General features: G+C 45.5%; 1 protein-coding gene across 1 annotated transcript in view; it reads right to left on the reverse strand.

Moving 5' to 3' along the window:
* Positions 1 to 2903: 2903 nt before the first annotated feature.
* The window catches only part of HTR2C (5-hydroxytryptamine receptor 2C), a 46593-nt gene continuing 23106 nt past the window's right edge, over positions 2904 to 26390 (reverse strand). Inside the window, exons 2-3 of the mRNA XM_074147897.1 lie at positions 17253 to 17453; positions 2904 to 3736 (exon numbers count right to left, since the gene is read on the reverse strand). Coding sequence (XP_074003998.1) covers positions 2904 to 3736; positions 17253 to 17453 — 1034 coding nt within the window. The remainder of the gene's footprint in view (positions 3737 to 17252; positions 17454 to 26390) is intronic.

A 26390-nucleotide genomic window follows, 5' to 3' on the forward strand; every position in this document is an offset into this window, starting at 1 on the left:
ATTTTCTGATAGACCATGAAAAAAAAAATTAAGAGTGATTAAACCAACAAACTTTCTTTAATAAATTAATAGCAGCATCACAAAACCCTGATGTGAATGACCCAAAGGAAGTTGGGTAAGTGACAGTATTTAACCACTCACAGAAATGTTATCACCCGCTGGCCGGGAGAGAACGCAGGCGCTGGAAGGCAGTCCCCTTGTCTGGTTATCTAAACAAGTGACGTACATCAGTACGGGTCCAGCCGAGTCGCGACGCTCAACGTATTTACAGTTCTGGTGCTGAAATTTTTAAAAACATTTATAAAAATTCTGTAAGTTCTCTGTTCAATTCCCATTATTTACATCCAAATATAGTAGGTTCTCTTTTTGCCCATACAGCAGAACCGGCAAGGGTAAGGCTCCTATGCAAAGACGATGCCTGCATGTGGACTTATCCCGAGTTTGAGGACACTGTGGAAAATGAGCTATTCACACATGTGCTAGAAGCTACTGTAATTCAACTTATTGCTAAATGCTTTCAAAGTCTGTGGCTGGCTTTTAAATACATATATATGTGTGTGTGTATATATATGTACAAACACACACATACATATACACACACACATATACATGTTTGGAAAAGATGTGCTACGAATTGACCCAAGGAAAAAAAAAAAAAAAGAACTTAAAAAGCAATGTGATCTTTTTTTCTGTCCTGTTTGAGAGAGTCAAATCTCACTCAGGGCAAAGGGCAGTCACTGAAGGCACAAGTTTGTGTCTCTGGCCAGTCTTTTTCCTACTGGTTACCAGACTTTTTGGAGAGGCAAGTGGATTCCCCAGCATCCAAGCGTGTGGCAGTATCAGTGGGCTGGCACATGGCGCATCCCTGCCGCACGGCTCCACACAGGGATGCCTTGCCTGCCTTCATGGAAGTACCATGGGTTTTTCCCAGGGGTGAGGGAGAAGATGGGGTCATCAATTCCAAGGCTTCAAGCTGGGAGCAGCCCGGCAGCAGATGTAACCTGCACGTTGTGTTTCGGTGGAGGCCTCAGTGAGGTGGTTGCTGTACACAGCAACACAATGGCACAACAGTATGCTAAAGCACTGGCAGAATTTTCCATTTCTTCTACAAGTTAATGTTAGTGGGACGAACACAGCAAGTTTAGAGAACAAGCAGTTCATGATAGCAAAATGCAATTTATCCATGTCTAGTGTAAGCTTTTTGTTCTGATAATTTTCATAGCCAGAGGTTGTCAGTGATACTAAAAACGTCGATGTTAGACGGGCACTGCAGCATTTGTGTATTAGTTAACGAAGATGTAAAAACCTTAGGGGTGATATCTGGCATTAGACAACACTCTACGCAAGGAAAACTGCATGAGAGGCATCACCCCTGAGGCACAGTGCCAGAAAGACACGATGCCTTGGAGGGTCTGCCTACACAGGAACACAGAGGAAAACTAATTCAAATTATACATGGTGTGAATTAAAAGCAGATTACTTAAACTGCATTAAATCCCAATGTGGATGCTTTCATTAAGATGTAAGTGGCGATAATAAGATATATTATAATTTACTTTGGGAGTGAAAGGAAATAAATCAAATTTAAAAGTTAATCCAGATTAATCTTCCATGTAGACTAGCTCCAGTTCTGCTTTCTTCCTGTCCCTGCTCATCGTCTGTTTTTGAACCACGTCACCAGCAAATGAATCCAGTCAGATACTCTGTCCAGCTCCCACCCGAGACAGGAGAAACGAGCTGGGACCCTCATTTGTGCCTCTCTCCTGAGCATCCCCCAGGGCGATGGATCCTGCACCACACAGCCCGACCAACACCACACGCACAGCGGTGCCTGCTTTACACCCAAAGCAGTGTTTTATCATCAGCACTGCAAGTCCCAGGATGCTGAAAAATAAAAGGAAATGATAAACTAAGCTAGGGAATAAAGAGATGTGAGGAGTGAGAAGACAAGAGCTCATACAAAGCCAGAGTACTCTTCTCTGGGTCAACCAAAGACCCTCATCATCCAAGCAATCTGTGAAGGCAGTGCCACCCACACCGAGCACAGCTTGCTCCATCCCAGAGCTGATGATTACCTATAAGACTAAAGGAGGGCTTTTTATAAATGAGGCACTCCATTTATAAACTGCCTGAAGCAGGTAACTGGGGTGCGCTCTGTTTCTCATGATGCTTCTCCAAGCGTTCAAGCGATCCCAGCCAGGATGGCAAAGCCACACCAGAACTGCATTCCCCACCTTCCGTAGGGGAGCCGGAGCCTCCTGGGGAACGGAAAGAAAACAGCAGGATTGGAGAGGGAGCCAAAATTGAACAGAGGTCCCCTGAAGTGCAAGATTGCCCCAGTAGGGCAGCGAGCCACTGCCTGTGCCAGGCCACATCTGGCCAGGTGCCTGCAGAGCCACTACGCTTTCACCACGCCTCTCTGCCAGGTTTCTGTACAGTCTTTACACGGCACAAATAGGGGTGAGGATTTAAAGTATATATTTACTGTCAACTTGAAAAAGAAAGTTATACTGACCAAGTCTAATAGCATGTATTTGATATATAACTATTAACGTGCCATTCTGGACTCCAGCAAATGCCACCTGAGATAAATATTCAGCATTTTTGTTCATGCACTGGAAGAAGAATTCAAACATTTTGTCCATGACATATGCAAAGTAACTAATAGTTCTGATCTAGTATTAACAGTAAATATAGAACCTTAAACTTCACTGCAGTATATTAATATATATGATTTTAAGTACTGGACTGGAAAGATAACTCTTTTTTTTTTTTTCTTTAAAAAAAAAAGAAAGCTTTGTTCGGAATGCAATATTTACATAGTCCTTTGACCAACACTTACATTTTTACACAATATATTTTGGCTACAGATACACTGTAGCAAAAGGCTCTGTGAGCCACCTTTACACACAGCTCACTCTTTCGCTTACAACATTACAGCTGTTTATGGAGAGCTCTGAAGTCCCTGGTTGCATTTCAAGGCCCTCCTCAGCTTCATCTAGTTCCATGCTATTGAATTCGTTGCCATTTCGATAACTAGTTAAAGTCAGATCTTTCCCATATAAAGCTGTTGAAGTAACATTCAGACACTGATTCTGCCGCAGCGCTGATTTTTTACTGGTCTTGTATTGGCAACGGATGTAATTGGAAAAAGCCCTGCGGTAGGTTTTATTGAAGAGTGTGTATACGAGGGGATTGACCCCAGAGCAAACATACCCCACCCAAACAAACACGTCAAGGAGTTCACTCAAGAGGTCTTTATCGCAGGCTTCCTTGCAAAGGACAGACATGACGTTAGTGATGAAAAATGGGCACCACATAATGAGGAACAAAAAGAAGACGATGCCCAGGACCTTAGAGGCTCTTCGCTCATTGTTGATAGACTGCATAGTTCCTTTCCGAAAAAGCACTGCCTCCTTATTTACAGGAGAGTTCAAGTGAGATGCCCCCTCGTGATTGTGAAGCATTGAAACGTTCTCTGTGTTGTTCTCCTTCTTGAGGCAGTTTACGCTGCTCCTCCTCTGCTTGGGCACCTCTCCACACATGAACACTGTTGCCTGTCTCTGCAGCACCTGGACGGTCAGGCAATACGTGATCACCATGATGATGAGAGGGATGAAGAACGCCATGAAGGATCCAATGAGGACGAAGTTCTCATCATTGAGGACACAGGTTCCATTTACAAACACTCTGGAGTCATCCTGCAAACCAATGACCGGAATGGGCACAGATATCCCTAGAAGAACGAGACCAAAGAAGAGATGGTTACCTGCTGGACAGAGCTCCAAAGAGGCAGCAGAGATGATGCAGGTCCTGCACACATTCAGCCCACTGCCTAAAGCTGTTTGAAAGAGAAGTTACTGCTCCCAGATGGAAGGGAAAACCTCATCTAACAACGCTCCTGGGAGGGCAGATCCAGGGCACGAACACTCTCTGCCAGGAACAACTGCAGCTTTGCTGTGCTCCACAGCTGACACAGCAAATGCAGCATCACTCCTTTATCAAGTTCTTTTTCCAGCATTAATTGCGATTTGTGGGTGTAGAGAAGGCAGTCATTACCCTGCTCTGTTCCAGCAGGCCACTCCATGCCTGCCAGTCTGGGGGGGGGGGGGGGGAGTGTGTTTGAAATCACTGACATAGGGTAGATAGTAGCAGACTCCAAAGATGAAAATTATCAAAATCCAAAAGAATTACAGCTATGAAGATTTAAAAGCAAGTTCCATAAAAATATTAAAATAATCCTGATAGAAAAATGGTCACTTTTGCCATGGTATCGTGGACACACGGAAGAAAAGCTCCTGGCTTTCTGGGACCTTATCAACGGTCTTGGTGCAAGCAGAGAGCGGTCTCTGCAAGCTCTGCCTGCCCAGGCACTTCACCCACAAGCAGTGGGGAGGTGAGAAGGTGGGAACCAGAGACAGTTCTGCTTGAATCCCTCATTCATGGACAAGTAGCTGCCCGATTCCAACCCCTCTAACTTCAATATGGAGCTAAAAATGGGAACAACAGACCATGTGAGAGAGTAGAAAAGGTGTAACTAAACTGGTAATCAGATTGACACGACGGTCTGAAATCAGAACCCCAGCTACAAACCCTCTGGCTGAAAGGAAGGAAACTTTAAATGATTCAACTATAACAATAACTAGAGCGCAGCTTCCAGCTACTCCTCAGCACTAAGCAGAGTAATAAGCCTCAGGAATCACTGCACTTGCCAAGACAATTTCCCTTGTATCCTCATGGCACAACACTTTCTGTGAGGACAGAAAGAAGACAGAATACAGGACTCATGCCAGAGTACTGGATCTCACTTGAATATTCTTCATGCATCCTGGGATCCAAATTTTTTCCCTTGACCTATGGAGCTCAGTCCTACACCAGGACAGACCTGAAACCTTCCAAAGAAATCTGTCTAGACACAGCCAAAAGCAACAAAAGCAACAACATATTTTGGAATATCACAACCTATGTGTATGTGAGAACATGGAAAAGCCACGGTGGGCCAGATCTAGTTAGACCATCATGGGTTCCTCTAGCCCTGTCCCTTGTCTTTTGCAGGTACCAGAAGTTTAGGGCCATGGTACAAAAAGGGGCAGCTGTCAGCATTATAGCATAAAATTCCACAGCAAGAAGTTGCATTCACACCTTGTTTTTAAAATAATCTTTGAGAGACCTATCTTCTGTGAATTCTTGATCTCATTTATAACTCCACAATACTCAGAGGCATTCAGTTCCACAACTTGTTTGTCATGTGAACAAAGTATTTCTTGCTTATTTTAAGTTTCCTTTGACTCCCCTCAGTTCCTCTGCTGTGAGAAACAGTGAATAATCACTCTCTGGTCACCTTTTCCACTTCTCAGTGATTTTATAGACCTTTATCATCTCTACTGCCTGATATCTCTTTTGGAACTGAAGAATGCTATTCTATTTACTCTCTCCTCATGCCAAACTCATTTTACGTTTTTGATTATCTTTCTCCATTTCTTTTCAAATTCCTCTCTGTCCTTTTAAAGAAAGGAAAAAACCTGCACATCCCAGCAGTTAAAATGGAGCAGAATGTCTGCTGTTCTCCCCTTCCTGCCCTCTGGCCACCTGGCTGCCTGCAAGCACTCACTCTGCAGACTTGTCTGTGGGGCTGGCCATGCCCTTCCTTAGCACCTTCACCCAGGAAATAACTAATGCTGAAGCCACTCTTGTGTCTGGATTGTTTTTTGGGGGTTGCTGTGACCAGCACAGGTCCTAGAACTAATCCGATGGGACTCTGAGTTTCTGAACAGAAAGATTAGCATGCTAAAGAGATTAACCAGGGCATTTTTCCCATTCCAGCTAAGTGTTTTCCACAATTCTGGAGAATACATCTGCAATTTGTCATTACCATAAAATTACCATTTGCTAGTAATCTAGTGAAAGAATTTCTTCTGAAAAGTAATGATTCTAAATGCCTTCTGTGATTATAGCATATGTTTCCTTAACCCAAATGATAGTTCCAGGATTTGGTCTTCTTTCCCTCTACATGCTCGTGTTTATCAGCTTACCCTTGGCAAGGCAGTTGCCTCCTCTCTAATACGTTAACCCCTGTCTCCTTGTCACCTTGCCTGTGCCAAATTCCTGTGACCAAAATAACTTTCATCCCATCAAGCCATTGACTCTTTATCATTAAAGACATCTTTCTAATGCCTTTCTAATGCTCTGTCAAACCGCAGACATTTGGGAAGTGCTGGGAGGTGGACAGAGCAGTCTTCACACAAAGAAGAAATCTGAATCAATGGCATTACACCAGGATTATATTTGCATGGATAATTTTATGCTTTAGAGCCCTCTATAACACATGCCCTTTGAAATAAAACTCCAAAATGAATAACGGTTCATTCATGAAGTCATCATAATTGAATTTAGTGTTATTGCTTTAGCCAAGGGAAATGAGATGAGGTTTCAGGATATCTTCATGGTCACACATATAAAGCACATTTGGGAAGAATAACCTGGTTCTGGGATATGATGAATATACATATCAAGACCACTGATGGCAGCCTAAAACTCTGCATGAGCATGAGAGAGCTCAGCACTGATGACGGGGAAAGAGGAGGTAGCTGCTGGAATGGAAAAGCGTCCCTCACCTCTCATAACAAAGTGGGACTTCAAACTGAGAAAGCACAGAAGAGAGAGAGCAACAGGTCTTTCCTCCAATCCAGGAAAAACCCATCGTTAACAGCCGTAGGAAGAAAGATGCCCTCGGAGGAGCTGCCAACACACCTTCATTCAGCAGTCAGCCTACAGCACTGCTGAATGGGCAGCATCACCCTCATCTCAAGTGCTTCCTTCCACCTCACGCTTGTCTTTGTAACACGTTCTTTAATATGAGATTTATCACTGATCCACCCCACAATCCAGCCATAAAGGGAACTAAGTCTGTTACACAACTTGGGCAGCAGGTACTAACTCTACACCACCCCAGGAGTGAGAAGTGAAGTGTGGAAGGTCTCAGACACCCCAGATGGGCTTCCTTCATGGGGAATTATTGCAAAATTTCTACTGCCACAATCCCAAATGCACAAATACCTGCTTGCAGACACAGCTCACACCCTGGCCCTGATTTCAATAGGGTTACCCTGATCAGAATGTGCCCACCATGCATTCCCATGGCACCTGAGTACGGGTAAACACCAATGCCTGTCTTGAGTTCAGCTGTTTGAGCAAGCAAGGAGAAGGCATTCAACTCCACTGGACTCAACCAACCCACAGTACTAACACTGTGGTTGTAACTGTTCATAATGTAAGAATTAAGGTCAGTTGGTCAGAGAAAGGCAACCTCACTACACCAGCACAAGGATGGTGAGTGCCAAAGCAGGCAAGAGGCTCCAAAGCCTACTGCTGTCCAGCCTTGCTGCTGTTCGGCTCTTCAAGCCCCACTGCAGAGCATTTCATGGGCTTTTGCCTTGTACCTGCACTGACAAACTCTTCATCAACAAATGTCAGGTTGATTTAGTGAGTTGAGGTCTCCAGCCCCAGAGGCATTTTCCAGTTGTGTCAAATAACCCTTTCTAACTAAGGCGGCAGTGAATTCCCAAAGAGAGGCGGTGTTGTTCCAAAAACTTGCAAGGTAGAAGCTTTGGAAGCTTATTGTATATCACACTTTGCTCTTCAGAGCAAATTGGTCCTTTTGCTTGATGTTTGAGCAGTGCCTAGGGCAACTCGTTTTGCCCCAGTAAGAAGACAAAACCAGCCAGCAAGCCATGAAGGAGGGATGGGGTTGAAGCATTCCTCAGGGGTCAGTACTGGGACCAGCACCGGTTAACATCTTTGTTGATGACATTGGCAGTGGGATCAAAGGCACCCTCAGCAAGTTTGCTGATGACACCAAGCTGTGTGGTGGACATGCTGGAGGGAAGGGATGCCATCCAGAGGGACATGGACAGGCTGGAGAGGTGGGCCCATGCAAACCTCATGAGGTTCCACAACGCCAAGTACAAGGTCTTGTATCTGGGTCACGGCAATCCCAAGAACAAATCCAGGCTGGGCGGAGAATGGATGGAGAGCAGCCCTGAGGAAAAGGACTTGGTAGTGCTCGTGGATGAGAAGCTCCACACACCCTGGCAACGTGCTCTGGCAGCCCAGAAAGCCCCCACATGCTGGGCTGCATCCCCAGCAGCGTGGCCAGCAGGGCAAGGGGGGGGATTCTGCCCCCCTGCTCCACTATGAAGAGAACGCCTTGCAGTGCTGCCACCAGCTCTGGGGCCACCAACATCAGAAGGACATGGACCTGTTGGAGCGGGGCCAGAGGAGGCCACGGAGATGCTGGGAGGGCTGGAGCCCCTCTGCTGTGAGGACAGGCTGAGAGAGTTGGGGGGGTTCAGCCTGGAGAAGAGAAGGCTCCGGGGAGACCTTAGAGCCCCTTCCAGTCCCTAAAGGGGCTCCAGGAGAGATGGGGAGGGACTCTTGATCAGGGAGGGGAGCCATAGGACGAGGGGGAAGGGTTTGACACTGAAAGAGGGGAAATTGAGATGAGATCTCAGGAAGAAATTCTTTGCTTTGAGGGTGGTGAGACCCTGGCCCAGGTTGCCCCGAGAAGCTGTGGCTGCCCCATCCCTGGAGGGGTTCAAGGCCAGGTTGGATGGGGCTTGGAGCAACCCGGTCTGGTGGGAAGTGTCCCTGCCCAGGGCAGGGGGGTGGAACTGCATGATCTTCAGGGTCCCTTCCAACTGTAACCATTCTGTAATTCCATGATTCTGTGAACTGGGTCCCTCCCAGACAACACTGGGAGCTCTCTGCACCCTTCTGCCAGGCAGCAGCTTGAGCAGGACATCCCTTTTCACCACAGCAGTTCACAAGGGAGAAGATTCATGTGATCTCTTCTCCCCTCCTTTAGGTTCTGTCCGACAGAGCAGTGGGAAGCAAGACAGGGACCCTCCAGATTACAAATCCATTTACAGTTGTTGTCCTAACTGCTTCTTGTCAGCTTTAAAGATGTTCTTAAGCAAGCATAATGGTTCACCAAATGGGGCTGAGATGATGCTGTGGACACAGAGTAACAGATGCTGTTCACAGGTTCTCAATTGAATAAAATGAAACCCAAATGACTATAAATACGGCTTTGTAAAACATTTACTAGCTTGCTCCAGAGGAAAAAAAAAACGGTTAAAAAGTCCACATTGACATTCACAGAATTGAGACTTAAATGAAAAACAGTAATGTTTTTGTGTCTAATATCTTGTTTTCTTCTGTGGAAGCCCATGAGACTGATAGAGATTACTGGAAAGATTGAGTCTTTGATGATTATTCCTACTAAGAAAGGAAGTAATTTCCATTCTTTCTCACAGCATTCTTATACAAGAAGATATTTCATTTCCTCCAGGGACAACAACCTCACTAAAGAAAACAGAGTCCTGCCTGTGGTTTACTCTGTCTTTCCCATGTGTGGGATTCTCCAGAGAACACACAAGGAGTCACATTTTGCTGCAGGGAACACCAGGGATCACCTCTCCCGGTGTCAGTACTGGATTCAAAGTCCACTGTAGTTCATGGCAAGGGCTCTGGTGATGCAGGTGGGCTGTGGACCTCACTACCACCCTCCTGGCATTTACACATAATAAAAAAAAAAAAGCAGAGAGATAGAGCTGCGTGCCAAGCAAAGCCTATGGCTGCCACAAAAGCAGTCCATGCTGCAAAACCAAGAACACTGCTGTCCGTGCTAAAAACTGCATGTTTAAATCCGTATCTTTAACCTCGTATTTATTATTATACAAAATAAACGTGAGTTACAACTTTAAGAGATCTTTACCTGAATGTTAGCAGCTTCTGTAACTATGTTTTAACATAACTATGCATTTAACATGTCGGTTTGTGGAAGTAGGAACTGACTCCCTTAACTCTCTCAGAAGAGGGAAAAGAAAACTAAAACAAATCTGTTTAGTTTCTTAACAGAAGTGTCTCTGAAAGTGCCTGCACATTTCTCAAATAATATCTAAAAGACAGCAAGAACTAAACCCCAACAGACAGTAGGCTCTTGACTTGCACTGTGAAAGAAAAGGCACTGGTTTCACGAAGCAAATCTCTTCAGAGTCAAATTGAAGAACGTGGGCTTTTGAAGTGTTCAAAACCACAAAAATTCCATCTATTCCCCATATGTCAGGAGACTAATTGCAGTGCATTTCATGTGCTAATACAGTAACAATGCACCTTCAGGGCTGGATTAGGTCTAGTTTTATCTAACTGTTCCAATAAAGCAGCAGTGCTAGCTCTGTATTGCTTTAAAGTCAACAATAAAAGGGGGCTGAACTTTGAAGGATCTGCCTGCAACAAACACAACTGCAAACAGAGGAATGTAATTACTGACTGAGCCCGAACAAGCTGCTGACCTTTACTTAAACCTTGCGAGAGCACTGAACAACCTGAGCCCAGATGGAAAACCAGCACACGCCAGTAAAAGAGAGAAGAAATTATTTTCCCACCTGCCCTTCTATTTGGGTAAATGACCTCTCTTGCTCAGCCACATGTTTCCAAGGGTGCGTTTGATCGCAGGGGGATGGGGTCCTGCCCCTGCCGGCAGCGTGCCCGCTACCGGGGTTGGCCTTGCCCGAGAAATCACAGCGGGATGCCTGAGCTGGGGCTCAGGATCAGTAACCTCAAACAGGAGACACCCAACGCTCCCTCGCCCCTGGGAATGGGTGCGGTGAGATTCCATCGTCTGTGCAAAGCACTTCACAGACCATCACCACCTGCTGCTGTCCCAGGCAAAACATTTCACTGACGTCTGGTGACAACATCAAACCAATCCAGGCACCCGTGCCTGAAATCCCAAGGTAGTCCCCTTGCTAGGAACTCAGCTTGTCGTCAGCTGCTATGGTCTTCCTCACCCGTATAGCTCTTGCTGATGTGCTAGGGACATCAGTGCCCCTCTTGGGAATCAAGACTCAAAACTCTCAACAACTCAAACTCTCAACTCAAACACTCAAGCGAAAGAACGTCTTTAGAGAAAATAACCTTGTAGTCAATTGAAACAAATGGGAAAGAAGAGGCAGATGAAACCTTAGTGTCATGCTCTAGACCATAAAGCAAGGGTTTCTGTCTCACCCAAGACCAGAAGGCAGGCCTGAAAAATTTTCATGAGCACAAGCCTGGTCTACTGCTCCACCAGAAGCAAGTAGTAGCCTGGCTTGTGATGCTAGTGCCACCTCTGTGCCCACTTGAGGCTAACAAAAGCTATCAGGATCACCACCGCTGCAGCACCTCTGCCTACCGAAATGATAAACTACAACCCTCATGCTCTTGAGGGAAGAATTTCAGTCAAACATACACTGTCAGACATTAAACGTTAAACAAAAACCACAAAAAAACATGAATACGAATTTTTCCCAAATCCGGAGAGAAACTAATGCCACCGTCTCTTAGGCTTTATTAACATGCAACCATTTTTCTCAGCCACAGCATTACTGTCCTACCAAAGCAGGACTCTGTACACTTTTTTTTCCAAGACAGGAATTTGTACACTTTTCCAGGAGGTGAAGGGTGCCTTTCTAATTTTTGCTTTGCTGGCAATAGTTGCCATAACACTGCTTCCTCATCTCCAAGTGATGAGCCACAAACAGAACCAGTCTGCTCGGTGGGAAAGGTTTGAGTAAAATCCCAGTAACGCATTTTGACCTTCCATCTGCTGTCTTCTAGATTAGCAGTGGTTTTGCCATTTTTTTTTCCATGAAGTGTGTGCAAAGGTTGGTTTGCACAAGGCTGCAAAGAGATTGATGGGTGCGTGCTCCTCTCCCAAAGCACAGTCTCTCGGGAGCAACCGCTGCCCAGCACCGAGCAGAGGGTGCTCAGGTCTCATGGGAAAAAACAAATGGCTTGCTGAGAAAGCCCCAGAGACACACTGATGGGCAAAAGTGCAACCCCAAACCCTAAACATGCTCTAAAATCATGGCCCGAAGGAGGCTGGGTGTATTACTCCAGCCCCCCTTTATCTCCATGCACAACCTGCTCTTAGCCTCTAAGGAGACTACAATTCCTTTTAATATCAGTGGTGCCGCTCCAAGCACATTCCTCAGACTGATTATCCCCGGTGAGAGAGGGATAGCTCTTATATCGGCCTTAACCGATAGCTGGAGGCTCTTTAAGGACATCTTCAGCACAACCTGCACACATGGGGCTGCCCAGCCTGCGGGAGAGAGGAACACTTCGGGCAGGAGGAGAAAGCTGTGACACGTAAGATCACTTAATCTGAGCTGAGCATTTACTGAGCCTTGCAGCACATGTCTTTCATACTTCTATAAGTAGATCTCAATAAAACAATGCAGTAGTGTGAAAGTTAAATGGGGATGTAAAATTCCTTTTTAAAGTTGAATGGTTTGTTATATATACAAACCCCGGATATCTGTCTGAAATCATTAGTGAGTCAGAGAGGGAATGAAAAGAAAAAAGTCCAATTTTAACACAACACATATCCATTTATATGGTATATCCAATACGGTATTACCATAATTCAACAGCACGTTCCTTTTTTTTGTTACTTACTCTTTTTTCAAACAACAAACGCTGTGGGGTCTGCTTATGGCACTGGTACAAAGAGCAGAATGTAAAGGATGGCCTTACCTCAGTCACTTATCAAGTAAATTGAATTTACACTGCTACTAAGGATGTAAAACTGTGAGGTGGGAAATTGGTACCATGTGTAATTTTGACCAAACCTTGAACTTTCTGGGAAGCAGAGGAAAACCCCTTTTGTGATGGCAGGCGCACAGCTGGGCCACGAGGAGCTTCAGAATGGAAATGTTTACTTATTTTCATATCAGAAGCAATGTGTGTGCACCCTTCCACATCACTGAAGCTCTTCCATTCACATTTCCAAAGTGATACTTCTTTTATATTACTATTACCCATTACTTTCTCCTGTACCATATTCCTGTACTAAATGCATGCATTTAGAGTTTGACCTGCTCCTCACCGCTCCTGCCGAGAGCTGCGTGGGGATCCCCTCTCCTGGCCAGGGCGGCCCAAGGCCACCTTCCTCAGAGTGGGATACAGGGAGTCCCTGAGATGGTTAAGTTCACACGTTACTAGTGAAAACCTTTGCGCTTGCAATTGCGCAAATCTGAAGTCTTGAAACAACGACAAGATTCTGCCAGCAAGCTCACATCTAGAATTTATTTTCCTTTTCAGTTGTGTGGATGTTTCTGCTGCCTACGTTTCTATTTCCAGCCTCAGCACGGTGCTCTCACAAAACTTCACAGCACTCACTTTTTCTCTAACTGAACACAAAAAGTCTTGCTCAGGTTACTTTTGCTAAAACACAGGACAACTGGCTGCGATGTACTTTAATCTGGAAGAAAGAGGGCTTTGGAAAAGACCCATTCATAAAGCAATTGTCCACAGAGAGGAGGACTCTGTTATGTTCCCCTGCTTAAAAACCTAATCATAGGTTTAGGCTTGTGCAACCTGCCAAATTCATAGCTCAATGAGCAAAGAACCTCTATTATATATTTCGTTGTCAGCATTAACATTTCAGGAAAATGGAATGCAAAAGCTACTAAATTAAGATAAATTACATGCTTTTTACTTCCTATTTTAAATTCTGATTCAGGAACTGAATTCAGGATTATTTACATGGGATGCATTTAGAAGTTTCTTCAGTCCAATTGAAGCAGGATTTAGGAAACGCAAACTGACCAGCCTGCACTTAAGTGCTGCTTTGAATTCAATACTTAATCATGTACAGAAATGCACAAATTCTTTTGTGATTCTTAATACTGAAGGGAGAGTGAATTTACTTAATCTAACCCATTCTCCTGAAAATTGCTTGGGATTTCCTCAGGCCTTTCCAAGTGATGAGTAGGTAGGAGCTGAAGACAGCAACAATACACTTTGGGTGAGTTCTTCTCTCTCAGTCCGTGTTCAGTTTATTCCCGTGTCTGTTCTAAATTCATTTTTGAACTAAAAATAGTTAGGCTAAAATAAACTAGAAACATACCAAGAGTACTTTTCCTTCTCCATTTAATGCAACATTCTGGAGAAAGCCTGGCTAAATGGGTGAGCCCTATCACATACACTGGCAAGGGTGGAAATCCAACAGCATTTCAGTGCCCTGAACAGACTCTCTGGGGAGTATTGATTCCGCCTGTATCATCAAAAAAAGGAATGCAAGCAAAGACTCCCCTGGGCCAGCTGTATCCGCATCAAAGAGAATGAACAGAACCTGAAGAAAGCCCAGACATGCTGCACACCCTCTCAGCTATGATGCCAGCAGAGGAGGGCACGTGGGGACACTGCCACACATCCCCAGCCGGGGAGAGGACCACTGCCTAGGGCTGGTCCCCAAAAGCATCGTGCGCTGCCCACATCCCACTGAGCGGCTGCTCACAGCTTCTTCTCAGAGACTTCTGGAAGCTGGAGAATAAAAGACCCCTTGCCTTACTGAGGGCTGACGAGCCAAGTGCCTGCAAAAGAAAAATGCCATTCCATCTCCTTTCCAAGCTATTTCTTTTAGTGATCATTATTTCACCTGTTTCACATCCTATTATAAATGCAGACTCGTTAGACATCACCCGCGAAAGCTGGGCAGGGGTGAGGTGTTTGCACTCTACAGCAGCACAAAGTCCCCTTGCCTATCCTGGCTCAGGTACTGTAGTTCTTGGTGGACAAGCAGAGCCCATAAAGTTCCTATTGTCATTGTCCTGAGCCCATTCCCCACCCAGTAACTCCAGGAAGAGGTAGGTCTATGGCTGTCTGTACATCTACTTGGTCAGGCCCCAGCTTTGCATACGACTCTGCTCACTCAGTGAGCCACGCAAGAAGGTCTCGTTGCTTTACTTTACTCCTTGGACCCATTGTCCAAACCACAACGTAACACTCAAGGCGCTTGTGCAGGCAGTCGCACCCAGCGGTAGCCAAAATTTCTAAGGATGCGTCTGCAACGTGTAAGGCAGCACAGGCAAAAATCTTCAGGTCAGCTGCAGACAGTCTTATCTCACAGGTTTTGCAACGCGGGGCTCCGTGCTGAGCCGGGGAGGGGGGGGCACCCGCTGCTCCCTCTGCCCTGCACCGCACGCAGGCGCAGATTGGGAACTGCCCCCACAAACCCAGCCCAAGCATCCCGCACCTGGCTGCTCCTGCGCTGAATTCAGCAGCTTGCTCTCCTATGCCAAACAGGCAGCACACAGAGTTTCAAATAATAATTAAAAAAAAAAAAAACCCAAAACAAAACCAAAAAAAACCAAAAAACCCCCAACAAACCACCTTAAATGAATTGATTAAACCCAATCCAATTTCACTGTGAATTGTACTACCCAGAGGAACCTCAGCAGGGCTGTGGCACACGAAAATATTCTTGTTATATTAATGAGGAGAGAAGGTACATTTCTCTTTTTTTTTTTTTTTTTTTTGCTTTTTTCCATAGCCTTTTTCCAGGGCAAGCTTCTTCAAAAGTGGCCCCTGCAGCACCCAGCCATCCGGAATCATATTCCACTTCTAAAGCAGGAAGAACCCAAGAAAAGTTCAAGCACCTGAAAGATGCTTCTCCTTGCAGTACAGCGCTGAAAGTGACAACTGCTTTATAAAAGAAAAGTTAAATCTTTGTAAGGCTGTGTTTTATTCAAGCAAAAAAGGCAATACAGCAGAGAGAAGTGGTCATACAATTCTTCTGATCCTGCCTCAAATGTCCCTTTTCACCGAATCACAGAATCACAGAATATTTTTGGTTGGAAGGGACCTTTGAGATCATTGAGTCCAACCACAAAAAAAAAAAAAAACAACTAAAAAAAAAACCCCAAAAAACCCAAAACAAACACCCTCCCACAACACACCCACAAGCCCACACCACACCACCCACAAACAGACACAAACCAACCATCTCGGGCACTAGAACATGCCCTGAAGGGCCATGTCTACACGCTTCTTAAACACCTCCAGGGATGGCGACTCCACCACCTCCCTGGGCAGGCTGTTCCAGTGCCTGACCACCCTCTCAGGAAAGTCATTCTTCCTAATATCTAATCTAAACCTCCCCTGCCCCAACTTCAGACCATTTCCTCTGCTCCTGTCATTATTCCCTTGGGAGAAGAGGCCAACACCCACCTCTCTGCAGCCTCCTTTCAGACAGTTGTAGAGGGCAATGAGGTCTCCCCTCAGCCTCCTCTTCTCCAAACTAAACATGCCCAGTTCCCTCAGCCTCTCCTCATATGACTTGCTCTCCAGACCCCTCACCAGCTTGGTGGCTCTCCTCTGGACACGCTCCAGCAGCTCAATGTCCTTCCTGCAGTGAGGGGCCCAGAACTGAACACAGCCCTCGAGGTGAGGCCTCACCAGTGCCCAGTCCAGAGGCACCATCACTGCCCTACTCCTGCTGGCCACGCTGTTCCTGACACAGGCCAGGATGCCGTTGGTCTTCTTGGCCATCTGGGCACACTCATGTTCAGCCGGCTGTCCACCAACACCCCCAGGGCCTTTTCTGCTGGGCAGCTTTCCAGCAACTCTGCCCCAAGCCCGTAGCGCTGCCTGAGGTTGTTGTGACCGAAATGCAGGACCCGGCACTTGGCCTTATTAAACCTCATCCCTTTTATAGAGCACATTGAAAGAATTCCCCCCAAAATATTCTTCTTCACCTAATTCCTGGTATTACAGAGTCATCTTGTTACCGTTTTTCCTTTTCTTCCTTATTTTACTGATCCTTTATTTATCGCTTTTCATCACAGTGATACGAAAGTGTCTTCGTTTGTGTCTACCCCCCGTTCAGTATGACTTTAACCTCCCCAGCTCAGCGCCGGCAGCAATCCAGCTGTGGCAGAGCATAACGCAGGCGATAAAGCCTGGGCAGGGGCGCTAGATCCCTCGCTCTTCGCCTGCCTTCGGTCCTGCGCTGCCGCTCTCCAGCCGCTACCGGCATCTGGGGGAGTTCCACCGCAGCGTCCACACATCAGCGCTACCGCCCGGGGTTTGCTCCCAGAGCCTTGGCTAAGGCTGCTTCCTGCGTGGCTCTCCCGGCAGTTTTACAGCCCCGTCTGTCTGTGTTACCGTCGTTACCGGCGTATTGATACCCACACAGCAGCGATGCTTCAGCACTGGAAGTGGTGGGATTCTGAAAAATGACTACTTATATTGGTCACCGACCAAGCGCAATGAAAGACTTCTGTTTCCCAGAAAGCATTTATTATACTCAGGCATGCAGGCCAGGTAAATTAATTTGAGTATCCTCTTAAAAAATCCAAAATGAAAATTGGAGCAACACTATTATTCATTAAGACACAGTTAAGATCGTGAGCCGCGTTGCTTACCTATGGATATGGTCCAAACCGCAGCAATTTTCATAATAGCCTTGGTGCGGGAATTGAAGCGGCTGTGCTCAATGGGATTGCGTATTGCTACATACCGATCAAGAGAGATGGCACAGAGATGCATAATAGATGCAGTTGAAAAGAGCACATCTAGGGAAATCCATATAGGGCACAACTGTTTAGGCAAAGGCCAAGCATAATCTGAAACATAGAGAGAAAAGAAATGAAAGGAAAAAAGAAAAGGAAATAATTTGGGAAGCTAGGCCATCATTTCTGAGAAACCGTTGGGATATTTTAATTCTACAATACCAGTAAGGAGCACGTGCACGAGGAATGAACAAAGAAACCTCTCCAGACGCTCCATAAACCCGCAGCCAGTTCCCACACATCTGTTTTCCATGAGCAGTAGCTGAATCAATTTGGCAGCGCCTCCAAGTGACCATTCTAGCTCCATTCCTCGCTCTTAACCATTCCCCCATATCCTTACCAAATCGAGTATTACATTCTTTTCTAAGTGCCTCATCATACTCTTTCCATGGATTGCACAGCACTTGGGGCATTAACTTCACTCCAACCCTTCCTAAAGCTCTCCTGGTCAGTACTTCCCAGTTCCTCTCTGCTGAGGAGAAGGGCAGCAGGCAGTTTTTCCACACAACTAGCTAAATGACACTACTTCACCTTAAATACTCTTCCCAGGCAGTGTGTCTTAATACCAGAGGAATACTTGCCTCCTTACAGAGCAGCTGGGATCGAGGGGCTGAAATTTGAAAACTGTTTTGAAGTTAGACAGAGCTGAGAATTATTCTTCACAGAAACAAACACGCCAGCAAACCGAGCAGACTAGATAGCTACATCTGGCAGCAGCTGGCACACAGCTAATTTGGGTGCCTGCATTTATTAATCAGTTTACTCAGCGCTTGAAGTACGGCTTGAGAATAAAAGTGACCCAGAAAGATCCTCACGGGGTGCTGGTATCTAAATTAAAGCTCAGAGAAATTGATTTGTGAATGATACTCCCATGCTAATGCCCGGAATGGATTGTGTGAGATCAATAACGTGTCCTGCCAAGCTCTGGGCTTCTAACACACTTATCAAAACAGATCAACAGTGTCTAGAGCAGCTGAAAACATGAGAGACTTCCAATAGCTGAATAATGAGATATTCTTGTGTCTTCATTCAGAACATGGATATCTCTCAAAGTTTACCCCAAGGATCAGAAACATCACTCTGCAGAATCAACGTTACAGTAAGAACAATACAGCTCTGTCCCTCAAATAGAAAGGGAGAAACGTTAGTCTCAGAAAGCATATTTTGAAACAAATCACCCAGCCAAGAGACACCCAGGACACCTTCCATGCAGAAACCCGAGATGAACTGAACCAGAGCAAATTATTACAAATTGTCCCAGCGAAGCCCAGGAACCCTTCACAAAGAGCAAGGCAGGACGAGATGGACAATTCAGCTCGTTTCACCAGTGGGAAACCCACACAAGAAGCACGAGGTAACTCATGAAACCCACACAACAAGACCTCAGCTCTGGGGAGAAAACCCATTCATTTCAGTACATTTGCACCACCCCTACTAGATGGACTGTAAGTGGGCTGAACTCCAAAGCAGCAAGCGCTGAAGAGGTCCTCATCAAAAGGAATAAGTGAAGCACTTTTCTTCTGCAGCATCTTTACTTGAAAAGGCACCTCTGCTGCACATGTGAATTGAGCTTGGTTAAATTATGACTCAGCCCCTTTATGAAGCTGCGATCAAATCCTGTGGCTCCTCTCTCGTTCACGCTTTGCAATAGCTTAGCTGTCATCAGCCTGCAACGGAGCTCGGAGCTCCAGCTAAGCACCCCTCTGATCTGCTGCGTCTCTGACGGTGCCTCAGCGAACGCTCCAGGGAGGAACAGGTCTGATCTCCTCCAAGTGGTACCTGCGCTCCCTGTACAGCCCCAGGCTTCTTCTGCCAGCCCAAGCTAAAACACATCGTCACGCTTTTTCCCTCCGAGCTGGCAGAGCCAGCTTTCCCGGACAGGCTGAAGCGAGCTGCGAGCACAAGACCTGGAGGAAAGCACCAGGGATCATGCCCTGATGGATGGAGCGGTCCCTGCGAACACGCATGGGGCAATGGTGACTGTGCACGGAGGGATGAGGATGGGGATGGGGATGGTGAGGGCTGCTCCCCTTGCCAGGCAGACGGCCAGGAAACCTCCCTGTCTCCAGAAAGGGATGCCTGGCCGGCAGGCTCCCAGTGCGTGGGAGCATCTCCAGTCTGATCCATGGCGCTACAGTGGGTACGGTCTGGTTCTTGACATTTGCTAGACCTGGAAGAGGTTTCTACAGCAACCACCTTTTCAGCCCTATTGAATGAGGAATAGCCTTTCTTCTTCCTTCGAGCTACCCGAACACTTCCTATGACTGATTCCCCGGAACAGCTTCTGCTATTGATGTGAACTAGGCAACGGCATCACAACCAAACAATTAGCAGAAGCAAAAGTGACAGTACACGTTCATAGCCATGGTGTGAGGTTAGCAGGTGTCGCCTGCTGTCAGCCCTGGCACTGCAGGAACCACAGCCACCAGCAGATCAAAATCACGCTGCCCAGAATTACTGCCGGGCAAACCGTCAGGATGGCTTTAAAGACAGAGGTGATATGAGAGCCCTCCTAATGGCTAATCCTTTTAGTGTTTACAGTCCTGAGGCACTCCGTTATGCTTCTGGCTGAAAAGGCAGTTATATGAGGAGACATTTTACTTTCTCAGGAAGTTTCCTAAAATGATCTGCAATAATAAAATGTCACCCTGGAAATTTGTAGAAAAGCAGCTTGTAACGCATGCCTATACCTCGATAGGAAGGGCATAATATACATGCTATCTCAAAATGCAATTACTTTTAAGTAAGTATGGTGTGTGCATTTGAAAAACACCTACACAGCCTACAAAGCCAGTAATCTGTACAAAAAGAAAAGGAATTTATTTTAATTCTGTTTCAAATAAATGTACAAAACATAAGAAATGTGCCCTGTGACCGTGCCAAGATGCAAACAAGGATTAAAAAACCAATTCTGTTAATGATGTTACACTTTTAAAACAGTCTTATCCTCAGAAATACCCTATCTGCAGAAGGTAACATTTCTCTGATTTGTTCTATTTTCTCTCATTTCATACACAAAGAATAGCAATTACCATATATTTAGAAGTGCAGATGACTGAGTGAAATGAATTCTTGGACCCCAACGCTTCTAAGCTTTAGTAATTGCATTTCCAATGGAAATCTCAGTCCAAATTTGGCTCCAGAAAGAATGAAACGGTACTAAACACCTGGGTAAGCGAAACCCAGATTCTCTGTAAGGAACTCCAATTAATCTGTGCCTTTAAAACCGGTCATATATTTAATGCACTGGCTGGTAGACCAGATAGGAGAGTGCTGAAGGGAACGAGATGAATCCAGCAGGTCAGAACAAAAGGCGGTATTTCTTTACCCAGCGTGTAATTAAACTGCAGATTTTTTTGCCTCCAGACATTTTGCAGATGCTAGGAGTTTCTGCTGGACAAATTCATGGAGAACAGTGTATGGAAGACTATTGCAATGATATTACTTTTAGATCAGTGTTAGGTTTTGGCTCTGATCAGGATAAAAACACTGTGTATGAAAAATCCTGGAAGGAAACTTCTGCAGAATGCCTGTGAATGCTGAATAGCAGCGCCTGGAACCCGAGATGCTGCAGTTCTTCATGGGAAACGTGGGTGAAACGCTCCTATTTAACCAGAGGTCCTGGTCCACAGGTGGGGCTCCATCTCCTGCGCTGGGACAAAAAAGCAAACCACGGTTCCTGCGTGTCACCGAACAGCTGAGATGGGCACAAACTGTTGGCAGCAAAATACAGAAGCTCAAAAGCATTTTGGCAAAACCGCAGACCATCTCCGTGTGTAGCTAATTTGCTGTCGGATGAGAGTTCCCTTAAATTTTTTGTTCTTTCCATCAAGAAAGATGGCAACAATGAAATTTAATCACTTTTGTCAGAGCTTTTATGCACTTGTGTTAAAAAGTATTGTATAACACTGTTATTACGATTCTCGTGTTGTTCACTGCACAGGAGTCAAAAAATTACTGAATAATCCACAACACAGCAAATGGAAGCAAAATTAATTATGTCCAATGGTAAAAGAGAATTACTCCAGATTGTAGGAGAATGGCTGAACTGGAAAAAAACCAAACCGCATTAGAACCTGTGGCTGAAACGAACCGTGGGGCTGCAGAACAGATGGAGGCTGATACAAACCCCTTCCTTCTCCCCAAAACCTCGAACAAAACCTGACGAGCTTTGCCCAGCTTTTTGTGCTAAGCTGGAATAGTCAGGAGGTGTGTGTGTACACACACAGACAAACGCACCCCACGCTACAAATGGACGGGCTCACTATATTTACATTTTAAAAAATGAGTACTGCTTGTACACATTTACTACTTCTATAGCGCAACCTGCCCCAGGATACCTCCTGGGAATATGCAGTGTAACACTCGGGACAAATCAGGAAAAATAGTGACAAAATACCTGCTTATGCGACAATAAAGCCAAGAGTAACGTAAAATTCATCCCTGTGGCTTCAGAAATTTTTTATGGCAAACTCACAGTAAGCTGCAGCAATCGTTTCCTTTCCAACCATAAAGAGGAATTTGGAAAAGGCTTCAGAACACATTTGTTGTGTTTAGCCAGCGCTTTATATCTATCGAGATGGATAAAAGGGTGAAAACTACCCTTCAACATCACACAGGAAGAATAAGGGAATATTTTGTCTTTTAGGCTCAGGATGACATCTTATATTTGTGTACACACACACACACATATATATATAATGTATATATACATAACATATATAATGTATATATACATATGCATATATATAGAAAAAAACAGATCTAAGAGATGCAGAATAAGAACTAGAGATGCTCATCTGTTCAAATACAGCCTCTTTTATCGTTGTTCATTGGCTTGGCCGAAAACTAAACCACATGGAATATTTCTCCTTTTGGGGTTCTGATATTTACTGTATTTACGTTTCGCTTTAACTACTCGCAGGCCTTGAACGAATCGAACTAAAAACGGTAGGGAATCGTTATGTTTGAATGACTTAATCCCAGTACAAAGCACAACGTCCCAGCAGTTAACGTGGGAACACAGCACCTGCTGGCAGCACCCCCCGGCCACCCTCCGGGTCCGCTCCAGCCCGTGCACTGACCCACTGCTCTGTGGAATGCTCGGACTCTCGAAAAGGTCAACGACAAAAATTCCCTGGGAAATGAGGATACGGCCTTTTGAAATGAGCAGAACAGTGAAATTCTCAATATCGGTGCTGGCTCAGGTCTCCTTGCTCTAACTCCGAGCAGCAGGCAGGCGACGGGAATCTGCAACCCAGAAGACGTACCCAAAAGCTGTCACTTTCTGATAGATTTTCCTGCTTTTGAAGACTCTTTCACACGTTCCAGGGAAATCCACTGCTGTGGGCTGTGGAAAAAAGCCTACCCTTGCCCACTGCTAAAAGTCTTTTTACCTTCATTGCATCACGTGCGCATTAACGTATTGCAGCTGAAGCATTTTATACTAACCAGACTTTCCAGGATTCACTTTAAAGTTTCATAGCTGCCACAGGCTTTACAGAAATAGAAAGCAATTACATACAGTTTTAACATTACTGCATTGCATTATTCCCAAGGGAATGAAAGAATTTAAATGATTCTCTTCTCTCTCTCTTTTCTAGGAAGTAAAACATTTCTTAGCCTGAAATACCACATCGGTAAGTGTAAAGCTACATATCTCTCTTTTGGCTAATTTATTTCCTTCAGAATTACACAGACAAATGACTCGGAGACATCCGTGTCACCCTGAGAGTCACACAACTGAGAGTGCTGAAAATCTCCCTCGCGCCTGAGAAGTACAGAATGTCTTGCTTGCCCCCCCGCAGCCGTCACCAGCGTCTCCACGGAAGGGCCCACGCGTGCCGCCTCGCTCCCTGGCTAGAGGAGCAGCTGGTCTCAAGGGCAGCACTGACAATGCTCCCGATTTTATCATCAACGGAGTGGAAGTTATCATCAATGGAGTAGAGAGGTTGGTGCTGGTCTCTTCTCACAGGTAATTAATGACAGAACGAGAGGGAATGGCTTCAAGCTCCAACAGGGTAGGTTTAGACTGAACATTAGGAAAGAATTTTTCACAGAAAGAGTGGTCGGGCATTGGAATAGGCTGCCCAGGGAGGGGGTTGAGTCACCATCCCTGGATGTGTTTAAGAGCCGTTTAGATGTGGTGTTGGGGGATATGGTATAGGGGAGAACTTTGTAGAGTAGGGTAGATGGTTGGACTCGATGATCCCAAGGGTCTCTTCCAACCTAGATGATTCTATGATTCTATGATTTAATGTTTTTCTGACATATTAAACTCCTGGGTGCTGGGTTACATGAGATACTGAGTTTACCTTTAAGTTTCTAGCCTGCATTTTTCTGGAGGGAAAAAAGGCTATCCTAAAGAGATCTGGATCCCTTAAATAGCAGATATTCGAGCACAGCCAAGCACATAATCTACATACAAAGGATGAAGATGACTTTTAGGAGAAGGACTCTATTCTTGAGTGCTGCAAGTCCAAGTTCTTGAGGGCTCAGCAACAGATTCTCAGCAGAGGATGGGCTCTTGGCTGATACGATGGCAAAGAGGGTGGAAGAGGCCACCAAGGGAGAAAAGGAGGGTGACGCTGGGTCCCAACACGGTGTGGTGAGACCACTGCCGGCACCCTGCCCTCGACTCGAACCTCTCTGCCTGGAAGACGCTATTTTGCCATAGTGCAACACCACACAAAGGCTTTACTTGAGCCTGCGCCACCGGTCACATCCGAGCAGGGCTGTGCCACCATTCCTCAGCTTCGGTTTTCCTCCGGGCAACTCGTTTTTCACCCCGTGGAGCCATTGGGATTGCACAAGCAGCCCCGGGGCAGGGAGCAGCAAGCGATGGGCACAGGACGGTGGGGTCTCCTTCGCAAACCCCCCACCGTTGAGAGAAAGTCCAGCGGAGCCAATGTGCCTCCAAAGGCCTTTTGGTTCTTACCTCACAAATTATAGCGATTAATTGATGTGACTGCATTTTATTGCAAATTAAACAATTGCACCCATTATGCTGTTCCGAGAATTTTGAATAACGGTGTTAGATTTTGCTTTCTATCCAGTACAGCAACGACTTGCAGCCTTGACAGGACTTGTAAGAAAGAAGCAAATTTAAAGCCAGAATCGATGTAATTATCTGATCTAGGGAAAGGTTTCTTGAATATCATTTAAGTAATATTTTAAATGCGAGGAGCCAGCTTTATCACACACTATACTTAAAACAACCCTGCTAATAAAATGAGATGTTTGCTAAGAAGCGAGCATAGAGAACGCTGTTGCCATCCCAAAGGTAGCATCTCTTCTCTGAGGGAAATATCAAATTATCCCGGTGCCGTCTGTCATTCCATGAATCCATATGTCACATTCATCTTTTAACTTATTGGCGGAGCCTAAAACTATGTTTGAATCAGAAGAAAAATTTCTGGGCTCAGTAACGTTCTTTGCTCGCAGTTTAAGCATCTGTAGCTGTATCTGGAGTTTTTACGTTGAGTGATACAGGCAGTTAACGGGGCAATGGTACAATTAATTGAATTGTATCACCAACTTTGTATCGAGGGTTCCTTGCAGCATTTTAACTCCAACAGAGATACGATCTCTTCACACAATTCTGAGATCTAAGTTCTTCATAATACTTTATCTAAATGAAACCACAGTCTAACAAAATATTCACGCCCGTAGAGACTCTCTTTTTACCGATGTTCTGTGCGTCAGCACAATGGCAGGACAGCGGCCTCTCCTTTAATTTCCTTCATGCAGGTTATGGATCAGCCTTCACCCGTTATTTAAACAACTAATCAACAGTGGAACCAACACCACACTGGGAAACAAGCCCCTGAGCAAACACAGACCCCAAATGAATACCTTCTAAATGTAAAAATATAAATATTTTCTAAAAAATTGTTTCATAACAAAGTGTACAAACATGTGAAAATAACAGGTGGTTTTCCCAATTTTTGATGAAATTGAAAAAGATCCATTATCACAAGAAATAGCTGCCAAAACATACAGATCATTTGAGAAAACTAAAATTCAGAACTGAAAACGATGTGGCATTATTCAGATTACAGCTGGCTGCTGAGCAGTTACCTCGGCTGGAACAAAGCAGCCACCTCCACAAACCCAGAGTTTCTAAGGTCAAATAAAGCTTAGACTCTGGTCCTACCCTGGCACTGGCTCTGGGGCTACCAAGAGGACACAGAACCATACAGAGGGGATTTTTTTAGGTCTTCGGATTGATTTCAGCATAACTCTAGCAACTCAGATGTCCGTGCCATCCTGACAGCTGTCTGGGAGCCCGCCTGGCGTTAATCCTTCTTCTCAGCTCGGGCTCCCTCCTGGCAGCGCAGCCGAACAAAGGGGCCTCCGAATCCTGATAAAACATCTGATTTCAGGAAGAGACATAATAAGGATTTCCCTCATTTGATGTAAAGGGTTCCGTATTCAGAGAGCACGGGTCTGTCGTCTTTAACTAGCCAATGCTTTTACTAAATATTCCAGGGAGATGGCCAATTTAGTAAGAATTGACCTACTTACTCTAAACCAACTTCTGCAAATCACTGGCATTAAATGAGCCCACAGATGCCGATGTTTTCAGGAGTTTTGTTAGCCCGGTATACCTTGCGTGCCTGGTCCGTACTTCTTTCCCCCTGTGTGTGTGGAAATAAAGAATTGCATCTCGGGATCTAGTGCGAGGCCACAGCAGACGTGCAGTTTGAGATGCAGCCGTGGTTTTGCCTGGTTTTGCGGGGTGAGACCAGGAGACAGCGACCGCTCTGGTCCTGCACGGCGCGAGGCTACACCCCTCTAATGCCAATGGGAGGTGCAACCCACCCTCGAGTGCTTCGATGAATTTAGGGATATCAATGGAGTTCAACGAGTCTGCTTTCCTTCTTACTGTCCAGTGCACCCCGCTCAGCAGCAGGAGAGCTATTAGGGACAGCGGGTTAATTGTCTGGCTGAACTTCATGCCAGCTTGAGTCACAGTTTGCTTGTCTGATA

The sequence above is a fragment of the Numenius arquata genome, chromosome 5 (assembly GCF_964106895.1).
Source record: "Numenius arquata chromosome 5, bNumArq3.hap1.1, whole genome shotgun sequence".
NCBI classification, from domain to species: domain Eukaryota; kingdom Metazoa; phylum Chordata; class Aves; order Charadriiformes; family Scolopacidae; genus Numenius; species Numenius arquata.